At 32.2% G+C, this 20878-nt stretch overlaps 2 protein-coding genes across 3 annotated transcripts; both read left to right on the top strand.

Annotated features, from left to right (window-relative positions):
• Positions 1–625: 625 nt before the first annotated feature.
• Positions 626–2867, top strand: LOC125051694 (peroxisomal biogenesis factor 3). Its single transcript, XM_047652203.1, has 2 exons — positions 626–928; positions 1304–2867. The coding sequence occupies exon 2, from the start codon at positions 1548–1550 to the stop codon at positions 2667–2669; it is 1122 nt and encodes a 373-aa protein (XP_047508159.1). The 5' UTR covers positions 626–928; positions 1304–1547; the 3' UTR covers positions 2670–2867.
• Positions 2868–5007: 2140 nt separating this feature from the next.
• On the top strand, positions 5008–20857 carry LOC125051839 (glycoprotein 3-alpha-L-fucosyltransferase A). Of its 2 annotated transcripts, XM_047652420.1 has the most exons (9): positions 5008–5243; positions 13783–13853; positions 13926–14150; positions 14813–14958; positions 16043–16283; positions 17154–17351; positions 17571–17803; positions 18892–19063; positions 19141–20857. In XM_047652420.1, the coding sequence occupies exons 3-9, from the start codon at positions 13986–13988 to the stop codon at positions 19315–19317; spliced, it is 1332 nt and encodes a 443-aa protein (XP_047508376.1). In that variant the 5' UTR covers positions 5008–5243; positions 13783–13853; positions 13926–13985; the 3' UTR covers positions 19318–20857. The 2 variants fall into 2 exon arrangements, with proteins under 2 accessions (XP_047508376.1, XP_047508375.1); XM_047652419.1 differs by lacking the exon at positions 13783–13853 and having other exon boundaries at positions 5009–5243.
• The last annotated feature ends 21 nt before the right edge of the window (positions 20858–20878 follow it).

Raw genomic sequence — 20878 nt, 5'->3', positions numbered from 1 at the left:
TATAGCTAGTAATAGGTATATACTCTGTCTAACGTTATGACTTGAACGTACAGTCCTGTACAAAAGGGCAGAAGATATACATATTTAAATTATTCAAATTCAAAAGTTATTTATTCATTTTGGTACAATTTGTACACTTATGCAAGTTAAATTTACGCAGATTTATTACGTCTTTTTATCGCATAAAAAATTCTAACAAGCTATTGTCGTGAATAACTTTACAAATGATGGTATTTAATTATTTGTGTATTGATGTTCTTATTATTATATTGACTATTAATACATTTATAGAACACGATACGATGGGTTCATTTAACTCACCTTCCCTAGTAAACAGTAGCGTTTAATATTGATTATGTCTAACACTACAAACGCTGGTTTGTTTTAATGCTATCTACCGACACCACTTTTAGATTTTATACTATACCTGAGGCTTGAGGCAAAGAGATTTTTGGACAGGCGTGACCAACACTACACGAATTTGTATGAGAATGACATTACCTCACGCTTTGTCTCGTGACCATTTTCATACAAATTCGTTTGGCGTTAGTGGGTCACGCCTGTCGAAAAGTGATTTTGTCTCAAGCCCGTGATATTGTCTTTTGTTCTGGGCATGGTGGGTGCACAATATCTGACAGCCAACAACTGACGTTTAGATAAGAAATAAAACTAAAAACGCCATCGGCCATAAACTTAAATCTTTATTTCTTGATTCAATTCCAAATCTTGCCCTCTGGTACTTGGATAAAGATTTAGATAGTTCAAAGTTCAAATATATAAAAAAATTTATGCGGAGAATTTAAAATTTTGATGCATCACGATTTAACTTAATACTCATTGAATTCGTTTGATTATGAGCGATTCCGAAGGAGTAGATCCACAGCTACAAGATTTCATTTTAACAGAAACACAAAAACAACGCTTCCAGGTATGTAGTGGAGTTAATTCTAATACTAATATATATATCCACCAAGTTTTTCTTGATTGAAGAAACATACTTTTATTAAATTATTATTAAGTGATAACAGCTAATGTAGTTTACTTAGTATTTTCCTCTTCCTACAATTTATATAACAATATGTGTGACATGTTTTCAATTTGTAGTGAAGTATACCTACTTTCTATATAAAATCTTTTGTCCATTTTTTAAATTAACATTTGCATCCCTACTTATACTATAGGTAGAGCAGTAACTGTTTTGTATTGTACACTTGTGCAGCTACTTTTTGGAATATAATTTAACTACCTGTTATGTTTTTTATGTCCATTAACATTAGTTACAACTGTTAACTTGTTATTTCAGGTTTTAGTACATGGCCTTACTGATACCTGCTGGGATACTTGCATGGGAAAACCTTTGAACCGCTTGGACTACAGGACTGAAGTATGCATTATGAACTGTGTTGAACGTTTTATTGATGCTACCACTTTTATAACAAAACGGCTAATGAACACAACAAAATACCGCTCTGATTCACCTTTGGAATTTCAATAGGCTTGTTCAATCCTATAAAATTTTTGAAGCATTTGAATTATATAGCTTAAAAATGTTTTCGACTATCAAAAATTTTTTACATCGTCATAGAAGAAAGTTTCTTGTGACTGGTGCAGTTTTAGGGTCCATTTATTTTCTGATGAGCTATGCACAGAAAAAACTAAGAGAATGGCAAGAAACAGAGGCCAAAAAGTTCTTTGAAATGACAAGAAAGAAACAACACTTTGAAAGCACTGAGCGTACATGTAATCAAACAATACTGTCACTTTCAAAAATTGTTTCTGAAAATATTTTGACTTCATTAAATACTGAGGAAATTGTACAAAAACTTCAAGACAACCCTGGAAACAAACTGGAATTATGGGAACAAATAAAAATAATGATTTTTACCAGAATATGTGTGCTTGTGTATGCTCTTTCAATATTACAAGTGACATTAAGAATTCAACTGAATATAATTGGTGGCTATTTATATAGAGACTCTGTATTAGAACATGAGCCACTGATTGATAGCAATTTGCAATCAAAATATTTGTCCTTGTGTCATCACTTTGTTGGGGCTGGGTTAGAGGATTTAGTAAGGCAGATAGAAAGGGTGGTTAAAAGAGTAGTAGACCCTATATCACTAAAAAAAAAAATAACATTACTAGAAGTTGAACAAACATTTTGGTCGATCCAAACTATTTTATGTACTGATACTAATGAAGGAGATCCTGTCAAAAAGATGGTGCACTACTTGGTAGATCACACAGAAATAAATGAGGCTAAGTTTGACACAATTGTTAAAGAAACAATGGATGTTTTGGAAAGTGATGAAGTTACATCTGTAACTATGTCTACTATTAGTAGAAGTTTTTCCTCTGTTATAGATGAGATAGCTAACTTATTTGTCTCAAAGTGGGTACCAACATCTAAGAATCACTTAGAAGTGGATGAGGGTCATGTTGTTACTAATGGTGCTCTAAAATTAGGAGGCCCAGCCGATCCCTTTATAAATGTCAATAAGGTAGAAATGCATTTTGTAAAGCTCTTGCCTATTGTTAATGAGCTGATTACAAAAAATACATGCAAAGGTAATACAAACATTCCAGATTTACTTACTCAACAATTAACATTAAATGACAAGTTGAAGCTTCTAGGAGCCAACATTTATGAAGTCTTTAGCAATACATAAAACTATTAAGGGGCTTATTATGGTAAGAAGGTTGGTTAATATTATAATCATTATATACAATTATATGTAAATAGGTTTAAGATTTGTTTTTAAATGCAGATGTGCTGTGTTAGAATCTTTAGAAATATTCAATTTTTGGTTTCAATATTTTTTAATTTACTTGTGAATGGGTACACAATAAACGTTTTCAAAACCTAATCAATTTATTATTACATCTATGTAGCATATGATAGTCAAACATATCCATGAAGAAAATGCATCTTATAAAACAATTTTTATTTTCTACATACACTCCCGCCTTTTTTCCGGGGGTTGGCAAATGCCACGGATTTCCACTTGCTACCACGTGCCTCTCGCTTCCTCCACATTGACGTTCACCATGCATTATCATCGGTTATGGGTACTTTTGACTTGTCCCTTTTCTACTACAAGCTGGATTTGGTCCAGGTCCAGGTATGTACGACTAGTCCTTCCCGACCCGACCTCACCAACAAGGATTGCCTCGTAGATGCTACTACCTATATTTATTTTTTAATACAAAAAGTCCAAGATCCAGATATTTGTACAGCATCTAGTAGGTGGAATTTTGCGATGTTTAGTATGAAATTCAAATAACGAAAGCAGTCACAATATATACCATAACCATATTTTTAGTGCAGAACCTAGAATACTTATAACAGACGCAATATTATATATACATACAAAATTTTATAAATTTGATAAAAACCCTCAGAAACGCCTATAACTTTTTTGCTGCAATAACTTATGAAATAGTCTGAGTAGAATGTAGGTCGTTTCTAAAATAAATTATATCTTTGTCATCATTAAGAAGCAATTAAATATTGCTATTAATATCCCCTCATTCGTCCAGTTAACGAATTTATCACACAGCTCAGCCAATATTAATCCAGTAGCGTTACCTTCCTATATAGCCGCAGATTGTATCCGTTTTTAAATTATTTTTATTGACAAGTAGGTGATCAGCCTTCTATGTCTGGTACATGTGGATTTTTGGGTCATAAGACATGCCAGTTACTCACGATTTTTGCCTTCACCAGCAAGTGTAAATTGCGCATATAGAAAGAATAATCCATTGGAGCGCAACCGTAAGTCGTACGCTCGACCTCGGGGTTGAGAGTCGCACACATAAGACTCTAGGCCAACACTAAACTTAACCAGCAGTAATGCTGAAAGTGTAAACTGTAACCGTTTCACACTAGGCATTAGATACTTGACATCCTGTAAAAGGTTAATGCTGTAATTATGGCAAACGTTAATTATTGTCACCATCAAAAACTCGTGAAGATTCTTAATATTGTAATCATTAGGACAAAAGGCTATTAAACGCCTACAGTTAGAAAATTATTTTTAAATATTTGTTTTCACGTTTTGTATAGACACCTTATAATAATACTTAGTGAAATAAAGCATACTGATACGTAACATGTAACTAAATGTAAAGTAAAATATTATTTTTATCGAATCTGAGATTTCTATTTTAAAGCATAGCAATAAATATACGTTACTTCTTACTATGCTTTTCGAACAAATTAAATAGTATGTGTATATTTCTAGTCCCACCTACTGGTATATATGTTAACGGAAAATTGTAAACACCGTTAGATTGTAATCTATCTCGCGAGATTATAAACTGTCGAAAGATTGTGAACCTCAGCGTACTGCTTACAATTTAACGTATTATTATTCGGAAGATTGTACTACACTAACTTAGTTATCATTCAAACTTCTTTGGTCAATTACAGATTAATTTTACATCCCAACAATTTCATATAACTACCGAATAATAATACCATAAATTGCAGTTCTTTGAGGTTCACAATCTTTCGACAGTTTACAATCTCACGAGATATATTACAATCTAACGGTGTTTACAATTTTACGGTGACATATATACCGTTCTGCCAGATCTATATAATCCAATTGCCTTGTACTCGTATATTTGAATACATGCATGAAACTTTACATTTTGATTTGTTATTACAAAACATAAGTCTAATATTATTTTATTGAGTTATATCTCCGGTGTTATTAATGAAATTTGATTTTGGAAGGATGGCTATAATACCAGTCTAATTTGGTTGATTTGAACAAGTGTATAAAACTTCGGATATATTCATTTGGTTGGGGGTTATCCCTCAACGCTTATTACATATTAACGCGCCAGAGGTTGCCAATTGCTGGAGGTGTCGTATACAATATGTATGTATGTAATAACAGTTCTTTTTTTTGTACCTGTTCGTGTGTATCGTTTCTGTGATACAGTTGGAAGAACCTAAATCATGGAACTACATCGTACGTCACAGCGTCAATGCAGTGTGGCTTGCGACGAAAGGCAGAGGGCAGGTAATGCGCGCGCACGTAGCCGCGCCGAATCGTGCTGCCAATATTTCACCGTAGAACGCAGAGAGCGCGCGCCACACGCGGTATCGACGAAAATCAAATGTGTATCACACCCGTTGAACCCGTTGTATAAAAATTGATGATCAGTGCGTTTCACCAGTGTAAACATCGAAGAGTCTCAGCTGGATCACAATATTTAGGATCGCATTTCTTGTAAGTTGATTTCAAAATAAATTTTTACATCAATAAGTATCGATATATGAAAATTGAAAATATATTACGATGTTAAATCCTTGGAAAATAAGGCTAAATAGTTATCAGTAAAGGAAAGCTACCTATCGATAAGCAGAAATATTCTATAAGATAAATACTACCTACATAGGTACTAACATGGAACTAATTAACATCGTATTGTCACAGCTGATAGTACCTTAATAAGGCTAGGCTGTTTTTTTAAATTATTTAGCAAACGATCAAATTTGATAGATAATTATTTATAATATCTAGACAGTATAATCAATAGCAACCACAATTTTAACCGGTTTCAAAAAACCGAAGTAGGAGGTATTCGGCGAGTATTTTTTTTTATTTTGTACTGTGCTGGTAGAGCGTTAGCCGAGATAGATTTACATAGTATGGCAAACACCTATAAAATATACTATGTATGTGAGATAAACGCAGCGTACCAGTAGACTATAAGACAGCAGACTTTACTCCAAAATCACCTTGTAGTCCAGATATAAATAAATTAGAAATGAGAATTAACTAGCATCGTATAATCGATAAAACTTTTAAACAGCAACAGGATAATTATTTTATAGTATAGCGTGTATACCATACGGTAAATAGATTTAAAAAATGCTCATTATTTTCAACACACTTTTTTTAATTTTGGAGCTTTTTGTAATAAATATATTACCAACTTCTTTTTATGTAACATTTCGTTTGGTGATTAAAAGATGAAGAATTTTTTTTTTGTAAGATTTTCGAGCTTTTCTGTTGAAATTTTTCCTGAATTTTCTTTGCTATAAAGCCCAAGACCTTTCCAACGAATACAAAACCGTGGAAATCGGTTCGTGCGTTCTGGAGTTATAGCGTCAGGAAGGAAAACCCGACTTATTTTTATATTACCAATAATGGTTTGCGCCAGAATTTATTTAAAAACTAGTACAATATTACCTTATCATAATAATGATATCCATGTCACATATTGCACTGCGAAAGTTTTCAGTTTAGTTCAAAACATACATTTCATTACAATTTGTTGCTGAAAAGCACTCGATAAAATAATGCCCGATTATATCCAAAATATAAACAAAAAACGTCAGGTATGAAAAAGACATCTGATTTCTAACTCGTCCGCCCCATCCATAACTCGCCTACTTAATTACTATTGCTAATAAATCAATATTATTATTATGTCTAGATGTCATCATCTTTATCTATGTAAGATAAGCCTTACCTTTTTTAATGGTAACCCCTAAAGTTAGCAGTGCAGCAGATCAAGAAGTTGCTGAACCTTATCATATCAAATGGCCCATGATACCACACGCACCTGTATAAGTTGTCTATTGACTTTTAAGGCTGACTTTAATAGATTTATTGTAGCTGAAACAAATCGATTCCGATACGGTATGAAATTAAACATATTTATATAAAAAAATAAATGTGTAATTCTTATCTCGCTATTCATGCTATAAACTATATTTGGCATTACATTTTTTTATATGTATAGATAATGTACTATGCCTTTTTAGTCTACTGGCGTACTGATGGCTTCTGAATCAAGACGGCATCATCTATGCCGATCTTGCGCTACTGCTTGCCATTTAGGCACTTGGACTTCGAATAGACCTTCACAGCATCTACCCAGCTTTATCTGAACCTGCCAGTTGCCATTCGCGAGATATGCTTTCTAGACACTCTAATGACGTTCACGTTCTCTCAAGACGATCAGTCTAACTGATTTTTGGCTTTGGCCTAACCTATGACGTCGGTTTACCTAACACCTGTACTCGTTACATACGTAAATAATAATACTTTAGGTAAAATAACATTGCTAATTGTCTTCAATTATGCAAGATATTATTATTGAATAATTATAATTGCACATTTTATAACATACCAATAGTATCTATTTTATGTTACTAAAATTTTACTTTCGTTAAATGTAATCAATGGGTATCAAGTAGGTGCCACGAAATTAGAACTTTTTTGATCGATCTAGTTTTATCGTCATTAATGTGTATTCTGATATCACCAAAACAGATTTTCAATACACTTATCGTCGTTCGTATATTATATCGCGTTTCAGTTTAATTTTAATTGAGTTGAATTTACTATCTACGTCAATATTATTTTCATACGTAGATTTATTATTAGATTAATGTTCATGTCCAAACTCTCAAAATTATCATTCATGGTAGTTAATAGAAGCTCTTGACTAGATTACTAAATAGATAAGGACTGTGATGAGAGGTTTGCCATGATTCTCTATTCTGAAGAAGTAGCGCGCATAAATAACCTAAAACTATGTTAACCTTGTGTGAACTGAAACAAAAGGAAATACGACCCTGACATGTGAGGAGTGTCTGGCCCTCTGTCCCTCGTGCCAGCCAGAATAGGCATTTAACTTTAAACATTTTACATTCTGAGCAAGCAGCGTGGAAATCTAATTTAAGTATAAAACAATTGTTTTTCATTTCGAAAATGAACCGATAATTAGCCAATTATTATAAATTCCATATTCATCTCTACTAGCATAAAAATAGCAATATTTCGTAATGATAAACGCACCGTTGATTCATAACTAAGGAAAAGAATATGAATGGGTTGGACTCTAATCGTCAAATGTTTACTTTTATGTATTTTTTTTAAATATATTTTTAGCTAATGTTCTTTCTATGTTTTTCTATGTTGTCGTCGGAGGTATTAAATAACTTACGTAAATGGTAGGGTATTGGTAACCCGGATGATTAAGCACTACTACCTATTTCTCTTAACAACTTTTTCTATAACATTTACAACAAATTCCAAAAAGATGCCTCTTAACCTATTGTTGGACATTATTTCTTTTTTCGTTCGTTACTTTTACGATAGTTGTTCAATGCTTTACCTGTCATATCCATGTATTGGACAGTCGGTCAGGACAGCTGTCTTGCTACAAGGACAGACAGCACTTGGTCAACTTTGAACCTGTAAAGATACGACATGAATCCACCGTGACCTGCCAACATTTGGGTAATCAATCCCGTTAGTTTTAATTGTTTAATTATTGAAAAGACCGAAACAATATTTGGAAGGAATAACTTAGTTATTGCAGCTGTTTCGTCGTTGCCATACCTGTGCTTCCACTTTTCTATCGTGAATTTTTATGTATTTCGGAACGCAAACAGATTTTTACTTAAATTACCAATAGACTATCATATTAGCTATATTATCGCGCCAGGGTCACCAATATTATGTTATAGTATTGAGTGCCACGTGTATATCATACAACAACTGTGTTCATGAATTTATTACATTCTTGGAAAGAACTGTATCATAGGCGACGGGGCCAAAGTTGTTAAAAAGATGAGTTATTAGCGGATGAATATATATGCCTCCCTAAAATTTAACTCGAACAACATGTTTCTCGTCGGCTACAGTTGAACGTACAACGTCAACATTTATTGTAGACAGAATGAAAAATATAATATTTATAGCATATATATAACATTTTTTATTTATTTACCTATAGAATTTACCCGCATAATAGTTTAGGTATGTAAGGTCAAACATAAATAGATCACGGGATCAGAGATGGTATCGGTCTAACGTTACATAGTAAGTAGGTACTTCATAGCACGCAAGTTTCTTTTTCTGTGTACGAAAGAGTAATATCCCATAAAATCAGATTTTATAAAGCTCACCTGAGTTACTACTCATAAAAACAGCTGTTCATGCGATATTTTGCCTAAATCCAAAATAAAATTAATTAATTTAAGTATATGTATAATATAATATAACAATACTTTGTAGTTAATTTCCACGATTATATTACATATTTAATAAAACATTTTTTTTATATTCGAAGTTAATTTGACGAGCCCTAGAGTCGTAGCTAAACGCAGATGAGTTTACAAAATTTTCCTTCAGTATTAAAAAATATATAATAAACGATACACGTTAAGGACAAACAAACATAGGGTTTAAAAGGATAATGTAAGGAGTCCAACTTGCAATAGGCTTCTCGTATCTGATTTCATGACTGAAAAGTACAAAGAACAGACTACAACAACCTTTGACACGGTGAAGAAATTTCGCATAACGAAAATGTAAATGGTGTCTAAGTTATTTATTACGTTTCTAGCTTCATGTGGCGCCAAAAATAATTGACGCCAAATTGTACTTTAATAATATTTTTACGAAACAATGACAGCTGTGAAGTAATAAAAAAGTACCTGTTATTGTTACCACTAGTAATTAAATGTCATAATTAACATTCGATTTTTTTTTAAATTTATTGTTAAAGTTTCGAGCTAATTAATTTTTTTATTAAATAAATAGTCATGCATCCACAAGGATTGTTATAAAACAATACTGTGCCTATGATCTTTATACAATTTTAATTTATTATAATTCTGGTATTTATAGGAAATAAATAAAAAATGCAGCGCCGACACGTAGCAGCGATATCAGTACTTAAAAATTGTTAGTAGGTACCTACTGTTAATACACATAGCGCTGAGCATTAAACGTTGGTCTAGCAATAAAGCGAATGTGTTAACGCCGTAAAATGCTGCAATTAAGGATGTTGTAAACGCAAATTACCGTTTACTATAGATGACAAGTGGACTGAGATAATCATAATCATTATAACCTATACACAGTGTAACAAAAGTACGTATTTATATGTTCCATGTATTTGCCAATATTACGTTGGTTGGTTTATGATATTCTCACCCTTAAACTGTAAAGAACATAAATAGATGAGTGTTTTAAATATACCTACATAATTTTCCCCTGAAATTCAAAGAAACGAAAAGGTCAAAGAGCTGCAGCTGTTTGCCTCACAATTCAATGACGCAATGCCGCATAAAAAATACATAAATATCACTATTTCCACTTTGTTTTACATCATACGTTTAACAGCTGATCCGAAATAAAACATTCCCAATGTGTATTGAGAATTGTGTCATTTGAATTCATAACATTATGTGTAATTTAGAATCCAATAAGCTGAAGTACAATTTTTTTTATAAAACAAACGGGCAGGAGACTCACCTGATGTTAAGAGATACCACCGCCCATGGACACGAGTGCGTTGCTGGCCTTTTAAGAATTGGTTAGCGCAGATTTGCCCCCCTTTTCCAGAATACAAAGGACACGTGTGGTACCACCATGGGGTAAATCAATAAATAATATATTTTAATAGTATTAAGACTATGGTACAATAATTCAAATTAATAAGTTAGAATAGAATCTTAACATAAGCTGTAGGTTTTAGACAAAGTATCTTTATAGTTAGCTAGCTGGTAATCGCAAGTTTGTCTATAGAGAAAAGAAATAACAGCCTATGTTCTCTATTCAAGGTATCTTAAAAGATAACTAAATTACGCTGATAACTTACAACATTGTCAAATTGATCCAAATATTATAGTATTTATGTTGAATTTATAAAATGACAATATAGTTTGAAGGTTTTTATACAATATAACGTTTACTATGTGTTTATACAAAAAAATATATAATATAATATGAAATTGCACCTATTGTCCATTAAATGAAAAGCATTCATTATTACGTCTTTCAAATTGATTATTGAATTGTATTTAATTGACGTCTTTCACGAAGTCATAAATATTTTACTAGCTTCGTTATGCGGTCGAACTCGCAAAATAACTTAAATTGGTATAATCGTCTACATTTTGTAGATGAATTATTGGTTATTTATACGTGGCAAACTATGTCGCACACAAAAAAAATAGAACGAGGAAGATGAAACAACTGAATCTTCGAGGGCTACGTATAAAATAATAATAATAGTCGTAGAAGGCAGATGTTCATTTGTCTCCAAACTCTCTCGTAACTCGGACCTTTCCTACCTACTAAACATTCTCGAAAATGTACACTTATCTTAGAAATTATTGTAAGAAACAGTAATTCTTTTAAGTTCTGTAGTAAGGAAAAGAGTCAGTAATAAATAAGTAAAAATGTTTTTTGACCGGCTTGTTGACGAACCATTGACGAACCCGGTCAACTTTGGAGCGCTAACAGCGTTTCCGCCGCTTAACGAAATTTAAAAAAAAATAGAGGAAATTCTTCAGAAAGAGATCCTCTACAAAATTATTCTGATATAATTTTTTAATAAAATCAAAAGAAAATAGGTTATTAAGCAAAATAGGATTTTTTTTTCACTTTTTTACGAAGAACTACAGCCAGTGTTATTAAAATGTATCTATCCACTATACGTGTGTGTTATTGAAATACTTCAGAATACAAGATGTGTTGCATAGCATCGTGGTCGGCGTGTCACGTAGTTTACACACAAGAACAATAGATATTTATAATCAGTTTGTCATGGGCACATTAGGTTGTCTATTGGGGTATACGATGTATAGATTTTTTACATCGATACAAAGATTAAAGCGAATTTATATTACAGTATACTAATATGATAATAGTTGAAGACTTTTTTTGATAATTATAAGGACCTACTACCCGACCGAATCATCCTATCATGATATTTAATATCGTAAAATTTTTTCATAAGTTTAAGTTTTCAGCTGATGTTTGAACTGTTTCTATCTGTTTATATCAAATTTTTATCGAGAACCACTTAGCTTTAAATCGAGTATACGATATGTATGATATGTACACTATTACGAGTATATAAAGCATATGCATTTTAACGTGTAGTAACTGTATATAGTAGTAATAATAAGTCATATAATTAACGACAAATAGGTCTAAGGGACAAGACTAACTTAACCGGAATACGCATTATATCACAAATTCAAATATCACGTGTTAGTTGTTTTGAAATTATTTTCCATTTTCCTTCAAAAACATTTAAAAAATGTATTTTATTGGCTACAAATGCTTTATTTATTCAGTTGCGAAGCGCATTATCAATTCTATAGATAATTAACAATGACAATCTAAATGCTAATATAAATGAAAATTAAAATTACTTTTATATTTTTAATAATTGAAAATGTAAAAATGTTTCGCTTTATTTCACATTTTCTGGGCATAAAGTTTAAAACTATGCTATAACTAAAAACTGTAAAATCAATTTTGCTACAAATAAAATGATATAAAACTCTAAGTAATTGCTATAACTAACTGTATACTGAATCATTTCAACTGGGGCAAATGTAAAAGTTACGTAAAACCTGGAAATTTGATTTTATATTACGTACGTACTCTGAGTAATAATGTTTACCACTCGTTGGTAAGCGTAGCAGGTATGCGAATAACAAGTATTTAACGCAAACAAATTGTTCTGATCATATTCATTCTTAGTTTTGGTAGTCCATTCTATTATAATGATTGTAATGTAATTTTAATTGATGAATTAACTAAAATATATTTGTTACTGGTATAATTCATTCTAAATACTCGGCCATTAGTGGTTTGTCACAATTAAATTATAATTTGTTTTCTGAATCTGTATAGAAACTTGCTCTTTTAAACATAACTAATTTTGATTTGAGTTCAACAAATAAATAGAAATTTATTATTTACCTAATATTTTTGCGTTCTGTTTGGCGGATACCTTGCAAATAAATATTTTATCTTTTACATCCGGAGACAAGCTTGAGTGCCAACAAATTTTATCATCCGTTCAATCTTCTTGGGTTTTACAAGAGTTAGTTTGGCTGGGATGTACTGAGGATGAGGCTCAACTTCAACTAAAGTCTAAACATTAAATTCAAATGCTCCGAGTTCAGCATGACAATTTGTTAAACTGGAAAACGGTATCAAATTAACACCTTCAGGTTACCGATAAGCTAACACACTTGTCTATAAGTTCAATAACCTCGGTCTATTTAAAAACTTAGTTATTACTTACTTTTAACTAGCTCTTATAGTTGTTTTTAAGTATAATTTTGAGATTGGTCATTGCGCTTAGGTTTTTTTCTCATACATACATTGGTTACTACTTAATTTTTTGTTATCGTATGGTCTAAAGCATTTAATTTTGTACACGATAATGGCGTGCCAGCTAATTAAATAGCTCCAGTATGGCATCAAGGTCGCACTTACTTATGATTGAAAAATATTCAATCTACGGATACAATGTAGATAGACACTTGAACTTTTTATTGCTGACAACATTTTCAAGTTTGTCACGTCAAGTCAAAGTTCTCCTCCTAGAAAATTTGTTTGGAAATAACGCAAAATTTGTTTAATTACCCATGTATAAAGATTATTTAACTGTACGTTATATATGAATTTAATTATAGGTGCAAATTTATTATGTAAATGAAACCGTGGTACTTTACATTTTACTTTTAAGGTAAATTACTTAATCATTTTATAATATCACGCAATTTCAAAAGATATCGTATCGGCATCGAATGTGCATGGTTTTTTGTCGAATGTGCCAGTATATTGAGTTAAATTATCGTTTGTATTGCCTTTAAACATACTTTATTGCTATGTCTACACACAACTAACTACTCTTAACAGTTTTATTTAAAATAATCGGAACAGAATCGTGTATTTCTCATTTTATGTATATTTTTAATTTATATTTTTTCAGTAGCTGTGCTGTGCAGATGAGATATATCTGTTATGACGCCACGAAGCTAGACTCCCCGAATTATACGTACTGTGGGTTGCCAAGTCATAGTGGTGAAACATTTTATAAAATATGCGAATACAAATATGATGATATTGTTTTAGATGTCATCGCGGTAGTATGGCCAGCAAAACTGGGTTCGGCGGGGTGCGCTGAGCGGGCGCATGTGGTCGCGGACGGCGCGGCTGCTGCGGCGGTTAGCGCTGCTCGCGCCGTTTGTGTTAACGGCGCTGGCACTGCTGCTGCTGCCGCGCCCCCCGCCCTATCGCGCCTCGCGGCTGCCCTCACCACCACCAACTGCGCAGCCCCGGGACGATGTATACATACATGTAAATAATTTACTTTTATTGGCACATCTCAAAATCATAGATGCAGATTTCTTAGCCTTACTTTTACAGTTATCTAACCGAATAAAGATTATACGCTGAATTAGAACTCAGCTTAGAAGAACAAAGATTGTCACTGCTTTATTCAAAGCGACAAGCTTGAAAGTTTTTATTGAATATCCGATATATTATTTTATTCCGATTACCTATTTTACTTGGAAATTGGCGCTAAAAATTGTGGTATACAAATAAGCCTAGAGGCAGTAAATAATACTAAACAATATACCTTATAATATAATATGTATTATATAAAATAATATACCTTTACCCAATTTAAGAGTAAAACAGGTTCAATCTCACAAAATATTGAGTTTTTTAATACATGGATTGGCATTTTTATTAGAATTCGATATCAATTTTCAAAGTACCTATTGTGTATTGTATAGTTCTATTTATTTTAATCTGATAAAATATCTGGAGATAAGATATGTATTTCCGTAAATCAGTAATAACTCAAATACCCTAAAATATGTATCAATACCATAAATGAAAATGAATTAAATATATCGAAGCATTAAACTCACCGACGTCACCAGCGTCAGTCATTGTAATGTTCACGCATCATGACCAGGTCCTTTTAATTAAAAAGCGTGACGTCCTTTCAGAACTCCATAACGGAAAGCGAGGAAGTGAACTATGTTAGAGATGATACTTCAATGCGACCTTGGTACATGACAGGGGGGGAGAGACGACCAAGGAGCCATGATAAGCAGGCCAGGGTTTTTCCGGAAGACCTACCTGGAGAAGACAGGTATTATAAAATATATTTCAAATCCCATTCTAGGTTTGTGTGACGTTCCAGGGATAATCGGTAATGTACCCGGATTTCCCTGCAAACTATAAACTTATTAGGTGACTATATATATTTAACTGACAAATATTTGTGGATTATTTATTTATTTCAATTTCTTACATGCAATTCATAGTTGTTGGTTCTTCTTTTTGTGTTTTATAATTGTAAGTAGTCGGTGCGAATCAATAATATATAAATGTTTAAAAAAAATTGAGTTAAAGTTTTATAATTAATTTTCATATTTTTGTGTACCTATTTGTAACATTAAGTAATAGGCATGACTTCTTTATAACAATGTAAGACGCACAAAACAGAGCAAGCCTATTGTTTGCACGATGGGCTAACCTTGGAAGGATGACGTTATATAATTTAAAACAAATGAATTTAGACTGTCTTTCGACCTTCATATGAAATTTCTCTTTTACAACTTAGTTGATGAATACGTATTTAATAAAACATACATTTATAAGATAAAACTCAATGATTTTGAAAATAAAAACTACTTTAACGACAGTGAAATCTCAAATCAATGTTATGCTTTGTGATTAACGGGAGGTTTTAAAAACTAACGCATATAAAAATGCTTATCCGACTGTATAACAAGCGTACGTGTACGATTACCTGAATTCGTAATTATTTTGCACGTTATTGCGTCTATAAAAATTTATATCGTTTTATTGAGTGCGGCGTAAAAGAAAAACAAGGTTTCCAGAAATCTTACAGTCTAGGAATAAAAATCGCACACATTTTTTCGCTACAACCTAGTTTTTACATACTAAAACCATAATAGATTAAAACAATTACTACCCTGAATCGAAAAATACGCGTTATATTAAATCAACTACATAAATTTCTTCAAAACAAAATACACCGTAAAATAACGTGTTTAATTGTCACAATTTTATTACACGTACATGACTTACGTACTTCATGGCCTACCTGATTAACCTGGATTCCGCTATGGTCGAATTGATAGCATATTTTCTTTTAAACGTGCAATGCCTGTATAATAAAATACTATATTTTATAACATATCTTTTAGGATCGTCGAACAGCTTATGTATACATTGCCAAAAGACGAAGAAGTTCCTATGAAGAAGATATTGCTAGCTAACGGTTTAGGTACGTGGGGTGTTTCGGGAGGTCGAACGGAATTCATCAGGAACAAATGCCCAGTGGACAGATGCACCCTAACCGCAGACTCCAGGGAAGCAGCTTCCGCGGATGCCATCTTATTTAAGGATCATCATACGCCGTATAATATCAAGCGTCCATCTCATCAAGTAAGATTTTCGTTTACTTCGGCCTGTGAGATAAAGAATAGTGGTGGTTTTTTCGTCTCTAGTTTTTTTGCAGAAGCGTTAAGCTGTAAAATATAGCTAACATACTAAATATATCATCTCATCATTATTAAATATATCAATTAATCTTGATTTCCTAAGAACCAAGATATAGGAAGATTTATAACCAAATCATATCCATTAATCTGTTCAACTTAATTTAATTTATCTATTGTTCGAGGACGAGTACTGATTTAAAAAAAATAAGATTATATTATTATCAAACAATTATCATCATTAGTATTATAAATTGATCCTTATCATAAGATATAAATATTATACCGTACTATCTTATTATAGGTTTATCACTATTTGTAACAGTTTGATAACGTTTTAACTTTGAACTGCAATGCAACGTATTGATTCCTAAGCTGCACTGCATCAAACTTTAAAAAAAAACATGCGTATTATGTCACGGTTACAGTCAACTACTTCGTTTAACATGACCGAAAACATAGATACTACATATATGTACAGACTGTTAATTTACAATGGTATATCAGTAAACTATACTTTACCATCCACTAGCATTATTAGCTAGACCGAAAAATATGTCTAACAATTATTTGGACAAAAATCTAAAGGGATTTTGTTTTTTTCAACTAAGTTTTCATATCTAATCTAATATTTTACAATTTCCTCAATCAGCTACTAAATATTGATACTTAATAACATATTAAAAAATGCTCTTTATTCTTCAGGGTAACAGGGCTTTAATTTTTCGTTCCGCTGGATTCTAGATACAACTACATCCTTTTTTTTTCTCGTCAATATATTATTAGGTCCTTTTAATCAATTACTTCTTGTTTTCAGATATGGATTTTATACTACCTAGAATGTCCCTACCACACCGCGTCACTACGGCCAACGTCTATCGATGTATTTAACTGGACAGCTACCTACCGGCGAGATTCTGACATCGTAGCGCCCTATGAAAAGTGGGTCTACCATGACCCTATTGTCACCGAGAAAGAATTAGAGCGGAATTACGCGGCTAACAAGACTAAAAAGGTTAGCTATCACAAGATTTATAAATGGTCTCATGAGGGTGGGTTTAATCTATAATAGGAACAATTATGCTGTGTATATTACTTACGCTTTTGATAAATTATTTTATCATATTTTTGTATGGTTTGATTTGAATGGTTGGTTGTTTTTAAAAATATGTTTCACGTAATCATATTAAATGCGTTTTCTTAAATTGTAAAGTAAACGTGGCGTTTGTCACAGGTGGCGTGGTTTGTTTCAAACTGCCACGCACGCAACCGTCGGCTGCAGTACGCAAGGCAACTCTCTAAATACATTCCAGTGGATATATATGGAGCTTGTGGGCCTCATCATTGCCCCCGAACAGACCCAAATTGTCTGGAGATGTTGGATAAAGAGTATAAATTCTACCTCGCCTTTGAGAACTCCAATTGTCAGGACTATGTCACCGAAAAATTCTTTGTGAACGGATTGCAGTAAGTTAACTATAAAAAAATATTTTTTAATGATGATGCTCCATCGTTATCGTATAAACCAGAGTTCCTCAAACTTTTTTGTGTCGTAGACCCCTTGCCATGATTTTCCGTGTTGGGTAGACCCCCTACTTACCTGATATTGATTTCCTGTAAATTTCTAACTGTAGTGAAGTTTAGTGTTAAAAACTTAAAGTAAAAACACATGTTAATTTATACATTTATTAATTGAATTTAAATTAAAACTACTCAAAATAAAATTTTGTATCTGTTATGTAAAATATACGAAGCATTAAATAAACATAAAATAAAATAACATAAGCAATAAGTCAATATTTTTAGTGAGGAGGATGAACCTGATGCTTTAATAATAAATTATCAACATTTGGCGTCAATTTTGTAAGGGTTAATCTTTTTCTTCCCCATTTTCATTTCGTGGACCCCCAATTTTTTTTCGCTGTCGTAGACCCCTTGCAGGTTGTCATAGACCCCTAGGAGTCGATATAGACCACTTTGGGAATCACTGGTTTAAAAAATTATAATATGATTCAAATAAAGTTAATGTTGATGGTATAGACAAAGCTTTGCAAAAAAAAATACTTTGAGTATTTTTTCCGCTTTAAACTTTTACTATAATTCACTGTAAAAGGAAGGAAAAGGTGTCGAGGAAAATAATCCCCACATAAATGTAATCTAAGCAAACAGTATTGTTAGCCAAAACATGTTGTTAATTCATGTCTGTATATTTTACTAATGGCCTCTTAACACACGCTGTGTTATTCCAGTATATACTCAACTCTGATAAAAATAGCTAGTTCCATTGGTCTTTCATTCCAATAAAATTCCATAGGAAAGAAATTAAGTCAGTTGGCAGAATAATATACATAAATCTGGGCTGTATCTTTATAGTTATGTCTTTATTAGGACAACGTGCAAGTATGATTAATTATTGATTGAACAGTTTAAAACAATATAAAAAGAGTTCAGTACCAAAACTTTAACTGAATATATATTTTTTGGAGCTATATTTATATGTAAGTTGCAGCGTGTGCGATCGGCTTTACTCTAGTACAGTGTATTTAAATTTGCAGACATGACGTGCTTCCAATAGTTATGGGTGCTCGGCCCGATGAATACGCAGCAATAGCGCCGCACAACTCATACGTACATGTGGAAGAGTTTGCCAACCCAGAAGAGTTGGCAACGTATCTACGCCGACTCGACGAGGATGATACGCTTTACAACTCCTACTTTAAGTGGAAGGTAAATTTGTATGACGACATTTGTTAGCACCTATTACCTCTTATGAGCCCTTTAAATTACTATAGTTCTGCTTTCAGGGCACTGGTGAATTCATAAACACATACTTCTTTTGTCGTGTATGCGCAATGGTTCACGCTAACGCGCGTAGACAGCGAAACGCCCATTACACTGACGTTCAAGCGTGGTGGCGAGACGCAACTTGCACGCGCGGCGATTGGCGGTCAACCGTGCGCGACTCGCGCGATAAAGTCTAGGTTGAAACTACCCTCAAATTAAAAATAATGCTACCTACTTAAATACGCCTTCTCCACGTACACACATCTTTCATAGCGCTGGCGCATTTTAATATCCCAGTTAAGACTGACATATATTTCGTGGGGAAAATAGTAGAGTCGTTGATGAATGTGCTTCGCTTGTGTCATATGTATACGGTGGTTCTATGATATGGACGACCTAATTTTCTTTGATAAAGATGGTGTTTCCCAGAGGCATTATAGATATTCCCAAAGTGAATGTGTAGTAGGATCCTCGTCCATTAACTTAGAAATATATGAAGTAAATCTAATTCAAATTATTTTGAAGTGCAATTTAAGAATTAGTGATCAATGTTGATGTGCGCTTGTATGTCTGAATATAATATAGTAAACATTGTACTTAACAAATTATAAATGTGAAAGGTTCTAATGAACGTACAAAATGGTTCCCGACCATACTACAATATAGTAAATTTAAAATTATATTATGTTATTAATATATATTGAATACATCACTGTTAATTAATATTAGTTGTGTAAGGTTATTAAAATTTAAATTATAGTAGGTACTTCAAAAAGGCAACCTCTTGTTACTTCTTTATTTTTTATAATTTTTATGAATATAGTTGTTTGAATGGCTTTGTTAGTTAATATGAAAAATATCATATAATTGATTTAATTTTAATTTACCATGACTACACAGGAGATATTTATTGTTTTTTGTTTGATAATGTCTACTGTAGTAATTTTTCATGTCTGTTGCTCACAAATTCAATAATAAATACCAAGAATCTATCTTATAACAAATTTACAGTGAAATGCTTCGCTTTATACACATCAAATTAATGCCAAAGCATTAATTACTATCTTTACAAATGTTTTAAAGTTTGGTACTTTTTTATATATATAAGTTTGTATATTTTTGTTTACATTTTTATTATTAATAAATACCTGGTTTGAAGCCCACAGATAGTTACCCATTGTGAGAATCACAAATAATAAGCATGCATTATTATTGAAATCGCCTTTAAAGGCAAACAATGATAAATTTTTAATGACAAACGGTCATAGGAAAACAAATGAGTAGCCTCATTATTTAATAACATTCCATGTAATTACTATGCGTAAAATTCTTGTTTAAGTTTGGCTCTACGATTTTTTTTAAAACTCTAGACTGTATAAAAGCTGACAGGTATTTCTTAGTTAATTATTTGAAATAAGGAATAATTTTACTTACTTGTACCTAGCTAACATTGTAATCGTAATATCTTTTATATCGATGTCCTCAAACATTCCTTGAGTTAATTTATACTTTAAAAAAATATTAAGCTCAATTTGTCTAGTCTTGGCGCCAATTTAAATTGAGCACAAAATTTTGTAGAAATTCATTTTAATATTTAAGTTTAGCACAATTTACATGATACAATTTTATATCATTTGCATTTTTGTAACTTATGTACTTATTTATAGTGTAATTTTATAGAAAGGTTATTAATAATGTTCCTTGTTTTATTATATTAAGTGTAAATTATTCTAGATGTAAAATAAACAATTAAAGCAA

The sequence above is a fragment of the Pieris napi genome, chromosome 8 (assembly GCF_905475465.1).
Source record: "Pieris napi chromosome 8, ilPieNapi1.2, whole genome shotgun sequence".
Classification (NCBI taxonomy): Eukaryota; Metazoa; Arthropoda; class Insecta; order Lepidoptera; family Pieridae; genus Pieris; species Pieris napi.
Note: the sequence above shows the minus strand (reverse complement) of the source record. Positions and strands in the feature narration are given on the sequence as shown.